The sequence below is a fragment of the Balaenoptera musculus genome, chromosome 12 (genome assembly GCF_009873245.2).
Source record: "Balaenoptera musculus isolate JJ_BM4_2016_0621 chromosome 12, mBalMus1.pri.v3, whole genome shotgun sequence".
Taxonomy (NCBI): domain Eukaryota; kingdom Metazoa; phylum Chordata; class Mammalia; order Artiodactyla; family Balaenopteridae; genus Balaenoptera; species Balaenoptera musculus.
The window spans coordinates 81,484,605-81,496,882 of NC_045796.1; the positions used below are offsets into that span (position 1 = coordinate 81,484,605).

General features: G+C 41.2%; 1 protein-coding gene across 2 annotated transcripts in view; it reads right to left on the reverse strand.

Annotated features, from left to right (window-relative positions):
- Window positions 1-6,784, reverse strand: part of CD109 (CD109 molecule) — a 130,374-nt gene extending 123,590 nt beyond the window's left edge. Inside the window, exons 1-2 of one of the 2 annotated variants that reach the window (XM_036871866.1) lie at window positions 6,407-6,784; window positions 4,893-5,065 (exon numbers count right to left, since the gene is read on the reverse strand). In XM_036871866.1, the coding sequence (XP_036727761.1) occupies window positions 4,893-5,065; window positions 6,407-6,480 (247 nt within the window). In that variant the 5' untranslated portion in view covers window positions 6,481-6,784. Of the gene's footprint in view, window positions 1-4,892; window positions 5,066-6,406 lie in introns of those variants that run through there. The other variant, XM_036871867.1, reaches the window with a different exon arrangement.
- Window positions 6,785-12,278: the final 5,494 nt, after the last annotated feature.

Here is a 12,278-nt window from a genome sequence, read left to right on the forward strand (position 1 = left end):
CAGGTGACTAAGAATCACCTCTGACATAACTGTTGCTGTCATCTTCTAATGACAATAGGTACCAATTTCTTGAGTAAGTCCTATGTGTTTAAGTGCTTTAAACGTTACCTCATTTCACCCTCACATTAACTGTATAATTGTACAAGGCGGAAACCACTGCTCTTCAGATGATAAAACTGAAGCCTGGTGAGAAGGTGACAGCCCACAGACACACAACCACTGATGGAAGGGCATCAGATAGCCTGGCTTCAGAGCCCACACTCATCGTGACTACACTCTGGTCCCTTATCCTCAGGTCCCACCTTCTTACTAATATATATTACACACAATACCAAAGACATGGGAAAGAAGAACCCACACCCTTTAAAAATAATTCTCATGCCACTGCAAGTTCAAAATGAGCTCTACTGGCACAGCTGCCTGTGAAAGCCTTCCCTGGGAGACCTGCACACATAACATACTAATTCATCTACACTCATGAAAACCAGGGTTACTGATTTTGATCTACAAGCCATGAAACGTCTGCTCAGGAGCTTTGTTTCCACCAGAAAGCCATCCAAACTGAATTGGATGAGTTTTTTAAGTTCTTCAGCTAATATTTCAAATTATAAAATATTGACTTCCCATCCTTACTGAATCAAGATAGAAAATAAAGTACCCCATAGTCAATGAGAGAGAGATAAAAAGACAATAAAGACAAAGAAGAATGTTTCGTTCTTAAAGAATAGAAGGTAAACACCTCGTTAGCTCTCCAAGATTTTAGGGCAAGAAGAAAAGGCAAGTTATTAAAGGATACAGACATACACATAGAGTTCACCTCACCCGAACCCTTCAGTGGGAAGATGGAAGCAGGCTCGGCGCCAGAAATAAATAAGCAGAGCCTCCAGGTCAGGAGATGCCCTGCCTTGCACCCAAGTTTGCAGTCAAGATTTTCCGTTTAGGTTTTTTCTTTTTTTCTTTTTTTTTTTTTTTTTTTCTTTGCCGGAGGGGGGAGAAATTTTATTTTTTTTAATATTATATTGAAATGCAAATCAAAACTACAATGAGGTATCACCTCACACCAGCCAGAATGGCCATCATCAAAAAATATATTGAAGTATTGTTGATTAACAATGTTGTGTTAGTTTCAGGTGTACAGCAAAGTGATTCAGTTATACATATACAGGTATCTATTCTTTTTCAAGTTCTTTTCCCACTTAAGTTATTACACAATATTGAGCAGAGTTCCCTGTGCTATCAAAAAGTCTACAAGCAGTATGGAAATATGTATGGAAATATGTTAATATAAATGTTTCAGACATTAAAAAAAAAAAAAACATAAAAAAAAAAAAGTCTACAAGCAATAAATGCTGGAGAGGGTGTGGAGAAAAGGGAACCTTCTGACACTGCTGGCGGGAATGTAAATTGGTGCAGCTACTATGGAGAACAGTATGGAGGTTCCTTAGGTTTTTATCTTATATCAGGTATATGTGAAACCAGTGACAATGAATTCATTACTGGAGGAAAGGGGTGTATTCTTTATTATTTGAAGTAAATTTCATTCAGGAAAAACAATGAAAGTTTCCAAATGAACATTTCAAATTGTAAAAAGAGATCGGGAAATAAAGCAGAAATTATGGTTTCCAGGATATCAGAAATAATTCAATTCCTTCACATGCTTTAAAAGATGAGAAGATAGTTCTCATGTATGACCTGTGAATTCAAATGTTCTTCACTTTTTTTCTTGATTTGGCATGGAACTCCAGGGCAACATCACAGTAAAGGAAGAGGTAAAAGCCAGGAAGGTAAGAAATAAGGGGACAGACTCACTCTCCAACCGACAGACAGACTGACTTGATTTCAAACGCCAATAGATGCTCCATCTTCTCTCCTCTGGTAATTGCTACCTGCTGAATTTTATCCATTGTATTTACTTAACTAACTCTTTTGTACAACAAAAGATAAGATTAGGAACCTAGTTCTATTCACCATAGAGGATGATGATAGTGGTATTCGTAACAATGACAAGTACACTTCAATATCTGAATCTTACCACTAAAAGCGCATTAATATACCCTTAGAGAACTCCTCAAAGTGTATTAGAAACACTTTTTCTCAAGGCCTGTTGTTCACCAAAAAATAAATGAATAAAAATAATTGATCCCCAATAAATATAAAATTAATATATTTAAAAATGAATAAACTAACTGTAATGCAATCCATGCTACTGGCCTCAAGGGTGGAAATGTAAACAAAATTTTTCCCATATCTGCCAAACAAATAAACGAACTTTTCCTTGAGGACAAGCCGTACTTTTCTGCCTTTATTAAGGTATATGCTGCAATTCAAATGCTTTAGCTATTACTATTTCTGACACAAGTTAAGCTAGAAATGCATTCTGGTTATGGTGAAACACCGCCCTGCCCCAGGAATTTCTAAGAACAGCAGGACTGCTAGAAACAGCCACTCAGAAACAATCCCCCTCCTTACCCAACTCTGCTAGCAGGCAGAGCTTTATTAAAACCAATCTTTCCTTGGCAGGACCTCTTGGAGTCCATCATAAGAAAATGATGAAATAATCAGACCTAAAATGTATTTATGTGCTTGTGTTTATGTGGCAAGGAAAAAATGAATCCTAGGAAGATCCAGACCCCACTAATTTAGAAAGTCCTCCTTTATCTACATATTGTTACACCTGGAGAAATCAGATAAAGCAAAGGATGTAAAGACAGGGAGGGAGAAATGTCTTGGTCCTTAAGTCCTAACTTTACAGGAAGCATCTGCTCTGAGAACAATGACTCAGAGCCCCTGATAACAAAGTTAACATTCTCCTTTGAAAGAGGGAGAATGGTTGCAATGGTATTTTCAATGAAACTGTATGTCAACTGCGTCCAAAACAGCCCCTGAAAGTAGCGCATTTTCTTCTCTTTCTTTTTCAAAGATCCATTAAGCTCCCAGGATAGTGTTGTCCGACCCACTTTAGCCTTACCCAAAAGCATGACAAACCTTCCTCCCAAAGGAAGAATCTAAGAATAAAGTTTAAAACCAAGCCACAGTAACAAGCACCTCAGTGTTCGTACTATTTGTAGAAAAAAGAAACAAGACTGACGAAGGAGACTGCCTAAAAGACAACGTAGGAGAAATTCTAGAATAAGCACACGCAAATGTCCGAGCAAAGCCCAAATATTTATCAAGATCATCCTTGTTATTCTGGACCTTTGCATGGTAGTAAAACTGTCACACTAGCAGAGCCAAAATGATAATTCTTAATGAATAAATAATGAATGTGGAACTACCTTAAGTGTTGTCTGCTGTGACTTAGTATTTCAATATTTTCTTTAGCCATTATCACAAGACCAAGATTCATTCATTTTCAGAATAAATAGTTCAATAATAAAAGTAAGAGATCTGCCCCCATGTAAAAAGGAAATGATGCTTCCTGCATCTTCTTCTTCAATAGTATTCCTATTTACAATATTAACAGCTACTGTTTATTGAGTGCCTAATAGGTACTAGATACTGATTTTAACTTTATAACTGCCCTGGGAAGTACATCATCCCCGTTTTATAGATGAGGAAATTGAGGCTCAGAGCATTTAAGTAACCTGCCCAAGATCACACAGCTAGTGCTAAGACTCAATCTCAGATCTTAAGTGCTAACTGCATTGCTTCTCCAGGGAAACAAGGCCTCCGGCTTTCCTGACACTACTCCTACGAAAGACAAAGTGGCCTGGCTGCTGCACACATCACCTCTTCCTGACTCCAAACCTACCCACCCAGTCAGTCAACTTCCCAATGGAGAAAGAACCTCGGAGGTAGATAAACTTTGATTTTATCTCATTTCATGATGGCGTTAATTTCTCTATGCTGGTAAAGGATAAACATTTATATAATGAGCTACTGTGGAAACTCATCCACCCTTCATTTTGTGCCCTTAAATGATTCTTTTAAAAGATAACTCTTAATGTTATAGGAAGTTATGCCTCAATTTCTGGCCTCTGACTAAACATCTAAACATGCTTCTAGTTAACAGTGTTTATACTTGGGTGGTAGGATTACAGGTAGGATTTTGGTTTATTCCCTTTACTTCCAGTATTTGCCAGGTTGCTAGCACTGAGTATATATTACTCTTTCAATTAGAAAAAATTAAATGTTCATTTTAATGTGAAAGAAAGTTTACCTATTTAACTATTTACCCCCCAAATTATTCTGCCCTTAGTATTGAAAAAGAAGACATTCACTGACCCAATTTAATCCAGGGCCTGGTTAGAGCTCAAATTTAAAACAAGATATGTGGGTTCTTTTACAAATGGCTCCGACTTCTTTTACATTATTTTTCTTTTTTTTCCTGTTACTTAAAAAACTAAAAAATATTCCATAAAACTAGATTTTAACTTTAGTTCTTCTTTTCCTACCCACAGGCCTACTTAGTAAAATCCTCTGCACCCAATAAATATGGTCATACCTGGTTTGTATAAACCATACATAAATATGGTTTTGTGTCAGACTGTTAACTACGCCCATTTCCTCTTCTGGGCACACACTGTCCTACCCGCCCAGCCTCCTGTGCAGCTAAAAGTGGCCATCAGAGGAGGGAGGAATGATACGAGCCACGTCCAGGCCTGGCCCGTAAAGACCTCCCACAGGAGCCACTCCACGCTCTTCCCCTGCAGATTGGAAGCCACGTACTGATGACGACAGAGCCACAAAGGGGAAGGAACCTGGGCCTCACAATCTCCACCTGGAAGAGCATCCCAGGAACATCATTTCGGACTCCACATGAGTAAGAAACCAAAGTTTATTGTGTAAGCCACTGAAAATGGGGGGCTTCTCCACTACGTTACATAGCACGTGGCTTTATTAACATACTCCAATTATTACTGCAGATGAGTAAGACTCTGCTGTTATCTTACCTTTTTCAAAGACTCCTTCTGCTTCCAGGACAGAGACGGCAAGGTTCGCTGCTATCTTGACCAGCTCCGCCTTCACAGTGACCTGTGAGGGACTGTGTTCCAGAAGCTCCACCCCAATGGTCACATTTCCTCCTGGCCTGATGATCCCAGGGGCTGTCACCAGAAACCTGGGCCTAAAGAGTTCCCAACAGCAAGGGAAAAACAAAGCTTCTTACCCTCACATCTCCATTCTTTTGAGATCCTCAAATTTCACAGAGAGTGAGATCAACTCCCTATCCTGTGCCAGTTGCAACTGTTCCAATTAATATTGCCTCACTGCTCCATTTAGCAACTGCACTGAAATGCTATTGAAACAACAATAATCCCCATAAATCCATTTTTTATCCAGTTTTATTGAGATATAATCGATTTGGCTTTCATGCATCATGAGATGATCACAGTAAGTTTAGTGAACATCTATCATCTCATATAGATACGAAATTAAAGGAATAGAAAAAATACATGTTTTTCCTTGTGGTCAGAACTCGAAGGATTTACTCTCTTCTTAACTTTCATATATAATATACAGCAGTGTTAATTATATTCATCACGTTTTATTGATACATTCCCATAAATCAATTTTAATGCGGTCATCCATGTACTGTTAGAGGACTGGCCTGTGTTATTATTTCCATTTTATAAACCACAAATAGCACAGGAGGGCTTACACTGGGACATGCAGAAGTTATTGGCAAAGTATCAATACAAGCCTGTAAACTTCTCCTTTACAGAAGACATCATCCCAGCGTAATTTTTTTTTCTTGGCTTAAAGACACACACACACACACACACACACACACACACACACACGGATTTTGCTTGTTTCTTATTGAAAACTTTATGTTTGGACATCTACCCAAGAAAACATCATCTAATCAACACCACTGATTAAAATATACCATCTGAAATTAAACTATCAGTGGTGACATTTCCAGGTAGAGCAGAGCATAAAAATCGCTGAAACAGCACTTTCTCTGCCCAAGCTAGGGATTAGGGCTCAAGGGCAAAAACCTTTGGGGGGAAGCGGGGGAGTGCTTTCCACTACTTAGGTGTCTCACCCGTTATCTTCCCACGAAGTCTGCACCTAAACCCATATTTCAGCCACCTCGGCCACACCTTGTCATTGCCAAAGTTGAGGCATCTTGTTTAGAAAAAATATATATATATATATATATGTCTTTAAAAGAAGAAGGCACATTATTGGGGAGCAAAAAGTTGAGAAAAACGCAGAGGCAACGTGGACTAAAAATAAAATGCTGTCTTTAGAAAGCAGTTACGGCCAGAGACGCTTAAACAACCTCGCGGGTGGAGAAAGCAACTGTCCCGCGAAGAACCGAAGGGAGGCGATGCATGATCAAATCTCCAGGCCGGGGTCCGGCTGGGGATCGCCGCCCCGCGCCCGCCGCCCCGCGCCCGCCGCCCCGCGCCCGCCGCCCCGCGCCCGCCGCCCCGCGCCCGCCGCCCCGCGCTCCTACCCGGGGGCGGCAGCCAGCGCCGCGCTCCACACGCAGAAGAGGCGGGCGGCGGCCCCGAGCCGCGGGCCCCGCATCTCGGCGGCGTCTGCCCGGCGACCGCGGGCTCCGGAGGAAATTCGCGGGCAGCGCGGGGTGTGGCCTTCCACCTCCTCCCGGATCTCCCCGACTCCAGGCTTAGCAGTTTGCACTGGGCGCGCCTGCGAGCGGAGCGAGGGCTCTACAGCGAGCCGGGACGCGGCGGCTCCGCCCCTCCCGCCGCATCGCCATGGCGCTGCTCGGCGCCCCGAGCTGCACCGCAAACCCGGCCGCCCGGCTCCTCGGGCGGTTTACGCTAGCGCTCCACCGCCCGTGCCCGGGGTGCATGAACAGGCCTGTCCCCGTACGGAGACATTCATAGCAACCTTGTGAGGTGGAAAAAAATCGGTCATTGTCCTCCAGACCATGAGTCAGAATTTTAGAGAAACGGCAAACACGCACACACACACACGCGCCAAACAGGGGTGTATTTTCTGCTAGTTGTTCAATATATACGAATGAATAGGCACAAGAGAAAAACTTCTTTTCCTTGAAACAAAAACTCACGTATATCGTTTGCCTCTCCAGGAAAATGTGGTTTCTCCGTTTAAAAAAAGACGAGGAAAAAAATTCTGGCACATGAGAAAGTTAGGTGTTGCTCCTTAGGACTCTGAGAAACAACTATGGGGGGAGATGCTTTATACCGTGGGCTATCGCTGAACACTTCTGCTACAGAAGGTATTCATTAGCACTGTGAAGCCTGGAGCAGTTTGTGTAAACACGTTAGAATTAGGGTGGCTCTCCTATCCTTAGGAAGACCAGTGGCCCAGGGTGCCGAGCAGTTGCTGAGCTCCAGCTCCTGCGTCCCGGCTTGTCTGTAGCTCCTTCCCCGCTGCTTGGTGCTGTCACCATGTTCAGATGACTCAGGTTTCACCATGGCTACACCATAAAAGCAGGGAACTGCCAGCAACTGTTGGAAAACAGGCACATTCAGTCCCTAACAACTTTAAGTTTCTAATTCATGGAGAAAAGTTTTGGATGGTCACTTTTTTTTTTTTAATCAAAGTTCTTTTTTTTTTAACATCTTTATTGGAGTATAATTGCTTTACAATGGTGTGTTAGTTTCTGCTTTATAACAAAGTGAATCAGTTATACATATACATATGTTCCCATATCTCTTCCCTCTGGCGTCTCCCTCCCTCCCACCCTCCCTATGCCACCCCTCTAGGTGGTCACAAAGCACCGAGCTGATCTCCCTGTGCTATGCAGTTGCTTCCCACTAGCTATCTATTTTGCATTTGGTAGTGTATATATGTCCATGCCACTCTCTCACTTTGTCCCAGCTTACCCTTCCCCCTCCCCATATCCTCAAGTCCGTTCTCTAGTAGGTCTGTGTCTTTATTCCCATCTTGCCACTATGTTCTTCATGACCTTTTTTTTTTTTTTCCTTAGATTCCATATATATGTGTTAGCATACGGTATTTGTTTTTCTCTTTCTGACTTACTTCACTCTGTATGACAGACTCTACGGGGCAAAATGCAAAAAGAAAAGAGGCCAGCCAAGGGTGTCTCCTCACAAAACTATGTGCTAAATAAGGGGGAAAGTAGCACCTAGACCAACTGTGGTTTTGGAGTCCAGGAACTTGCTTTCCTCCCTTTCCTGTTCCACCCTTTTTCACCCTGCTGAAAAGCTAGCAGAGGTCCCTATGTCCTCCTGTCTCCTCCGCACTCCTATCTTTAGTGGCCGACTTCCTGTGCAGGCAGGGCTTGGGTAAAGTGAAAAGGGTCCAAGTGGGTCCTTGGGTACATATCCTGTCCCTGACACAGCTGTTACTGCCTGTCTGGTCTCCTCACCTCTGTTGTTCAGGGTCAAGTGTGGACTCTGTCAAAGTCTAAATCAGTGCTTCTCCAACTCTAATGTGTATGAGAATCACAGTGAAAGGCAGATGCTGATTCAGCAGGTCTGGGATAGGGACTGAAATTCTGCCTCATTTCAACATACTGTGGGCCACAGAGGGTCTACAGGTAAACTCTCTCTTTGATGAGAAAAGGAAGTTGGAAACCTGGAGAAAATTCTTTCCAAGCTTCACTTCATAAGATGGATCAATAAATTCAGGTTTATTCTAGAGGCAGGAAAATGTAAAAAGGACTCCAAAAGATTAGTTGATAATGTTGCATTCCAAGAAGTCTTCTAGAAAGGTTTAGAACCACCTAGTTGTTTTGTAAAATGAAGTCTGTGCAGATTTTAAATTGATGCAACCTCCCTGTTTAGGCCTTCCTTCTCGCAATACACAAGAAAAACTTAACCATGCAGAAATCTGGCCATGTGGATTTGCAAAGAGATGAGGCACAGAGTAGCTACTCAGTAAAACTCCTTAAAAGGATTAATAAAAAATGTTCTTCCTAGATTTTTTTTTTTTAAGTAAGAAAAACTTAAAGTTGTCTGATAGTAACAATAAGAGATGGGGTTAAATAAATTATGGTATGCCTATGCAACAGAATACTGTGAAGCAATTTAAAATTATGTTCTTGAATTGGAGACTTTATTATTTTGTTTGTTTTGGAGACTATTTAATTATCTAAAGATAAATATTCCTGATGTGCTGTTGGGGGGAGTCTTTTATAAAACAGAATTTAAATGATTCCATTTTTATAAAAATAAATTGTGTTTATGTATACATATACATTATAGATACATGCACTGAAGGAAAACTTGAAGGGTATTCAGCAAAATGTTATCAGTATCCAGGTAATTACCTGGATTTGCCAAGTTTTCTACAGTGAACATATATATATATATATAATTTTTCTTTTAAAAAGAAAACAATAAAAATGATATTGTTTTAGCAAGTAGTCTTTAAGGGAGCATCTTAGAAACTCTCTGGAATAAAATTCATGAGTTTTGTTACAGAAAAATTATATATGTTCCCCCTATGAAAACTGAATGGCCTTTGGCATAAGAACCCTACACTGTTCCCATGTCCCTCCTGGACATGTCTTAGGGTGTGGTTCATTGAGAAAAGCAGAATCACCTAGTGCTGAGTCTAAGTCACTCTAAGACAGCCAGGGCAGAAAAGCTACATGTGGACCAGCACAAGGAAGCATGAGGGCAAGCTGGAACCCATGCCTCTATTAACACCTCCAACTCGGACGTCATGGGTAACCTGCAGGAGAAGCCGGCTGCGTATGCACTTAGCCCAGAATTCAGAAAAGCTCGAGGAGGAGATCCCCTGAGAACTGGACGGGCTACGGGACCCACTGCCGCCCCACACCCACAAGTCAACTAGCACAGCAGCAGTAATCTGGGCTAGCGGCCAACGCCTAGAGCCCTGCACTGACCTTCAGAGAGTGAAAAATATGACTTCTGCTTCACTGCTGGCTTCCAAATTCATATAAAGTATCTCTTGTGGCCAACACCAACTCATAACCATACAGGGAGGGGAATTCTAAGAAATTTAGCTTCATCTTAGATAAGTTGGCCCAGTACAAAGCTACCAAAGTCCATGCCTCATCAACTAGGCCTCTGTATATACCCCTTTTAACCATACTTAACTTCAACAAAAAACAGAAAAATCATGCTTTCCCCCAACATGAAGCAATTAGTCCTCATCTAACGGAAAACAAACTTACCCTCTCTGCGAAAGAGTATACAAAATCCCTCAACTAGGGGCTTCCCTGGTGGCGCAGTGGTTGAGAATCTGCCTGCCCATGCAGGGGACACGGGTTCGAGCCCTGGTCTGGGAAGATCCCACATGCCGCGGAGCAGCTGGGCCCGTGAGCCACAACTACTGAGCCTGCGCGTCTGGAGCCTGTGCTCCGCAACAAGAGAGGCCACGATAGTGAAGAGGCCCGCGCACCGCGATGAAGAGTGGCCCCCGCTCGCCGCAACTAGAGAAAGCCCTCGCACAGAAACGAAGACCCAACACAGCCAAAAATAAATTAACTAATTAATTAATTTTTTAAAAAAAAATCCCTCTACTATCTTTGAATGTTATTCGTGCCTCATTTCCACCCTCTATTCTCAGATCAGTGAGGCTGGTCTTGGGAGAAGCATTGAGAGAAACATTACTTACTGATTTACAGCATAATCCATACCCTCAAGTCTGTTGTTTGATTTTTTACACATTCAAACTGTATAAAATTTCAGAAATATTATGTATGAAATGAACATCTACTTAAATTCATCATCTATTTGAGACCTATTTAGACAGAGTCCTGCACAGAACACCAGAATCTTTGTTACCCAGAGCAGAGGAGGAAACCCCTGTCCACTGGAAGACAAGGAATGGTACTGAAATTAACTAGGAATAATAATAACAAGGCTTGTCCTTAACTTTCTATATGAGTGTCCAAAATTTAAAATGAGAATTCTCTGTCCAACCAAATTATCAAACAAGAATGAAGAGAGAATTAAAATGTTTTCAGAAATGGAATGGCTCAGAAACTTTGCCTTCAACAAACTCTTTTTAGGAAGTTACTTTTGGAGGACGTATTTAGCAAACCAATGAAATAATCCAAGAAAAAGGAAGATAGGAGATTCAGGAAAAAGTATATATAACCCCAGGGAGCAATGAAGAGAGAAGTTCCAACAGGAAGAATTCCAGGAATAAGGCCTCAAGGGGAAAATAATATTCCGTTGTATATATGTGCCACATCTTCTTTATCCATTCATCTGTCGATGGACATTGAGGTCATTTCCATGTCCTGGCTATTGTAAATAGAGCTGCAGTGAACATTGTAGTACATGTGTCTTTTTGAACTATGGTTTTCTCAGGGTATATGCCCAGTAGTGGGATTGCTGGGTCGTATGGTAATTCTATTTTTAGTTTTTTAAGGAACGTCCATACTGTTCTCCATAGTGGCTGTATCAATTTACATTCCCACCAACAGTGCAAGAGGGTTCCCTTTTCCCCACACCCTCTCCAGCTTTATTGTTTCTAGATTTTGTGATAATGGCCATTCTGACCAGTGTGAGGTGATACCTCATTGTAGTTTTGATTTGCATTTCTCTAATAATTAGTGGTGTTAAGTATTCTTTCATGTGCCTCTTGACCATATGTATGTCTTCTTTGGAAGACATTTAGGTCTTCTGCCCATTTTTGGATTGGGTTGTTTGTTTTTTTGATATTGGGCTACCTGAGCTGCTTGTATATTTTAGAGATTAATCCTTTGTCAGTTGCTTTGCTTTGTCAGTTTGCAAATATTTTCTCCCATTCTGAGGGTTGTCTTTTCATCTTGTTTATGGTTTCCTTTGCTGTGCAAAAGCTTTTAAGTTTCATTAAGTCCCATTTGTTTATTTTTGTTTTTATTTCCATTACTTTAGGAGGTGGGTCAAAAAGGATCTTGCTGCAATTTATGTCATAGTGTGTTCTGCCTGTGTTTTCCTCTAAGAGTTTTATACTGTCTGGCCTTACATTTAGGTCTTTAATCCATTTTGAGTTTATTTTTTGTGTATGGTGTGACGGAGTGTTCTAATTTCATTCTTTTACATGTAGCTATACAGTTTTCCCAGCACCACTTATTGAAGAGACCGTCTTTTCTCCATTTTATATTCTTGCCTCCTTTTTCATAGATTAGATGGCCATAGATGTGTGGGTTTATCTCTGGGTTTTCTATCCTGTTCCATTGATCTATATTTCTGTTTTAGTGCCAGTACCATACTATCTTGATTACTGTAGCTTTGTAGTACAGTATGAAGTCTGGGAGCCAGATTCCTCCAGCTCCATTTTTTCTTTCTCAAGATTGCTTTGGCTATTCGGGGTATTTTGTGTTTCCATACAAATTATAAAATTTTTGTTCTAATTCTGTGGAAAATGCCATTGGTAATTTGATAGGGATTGTGTTGAATCTGTAGATT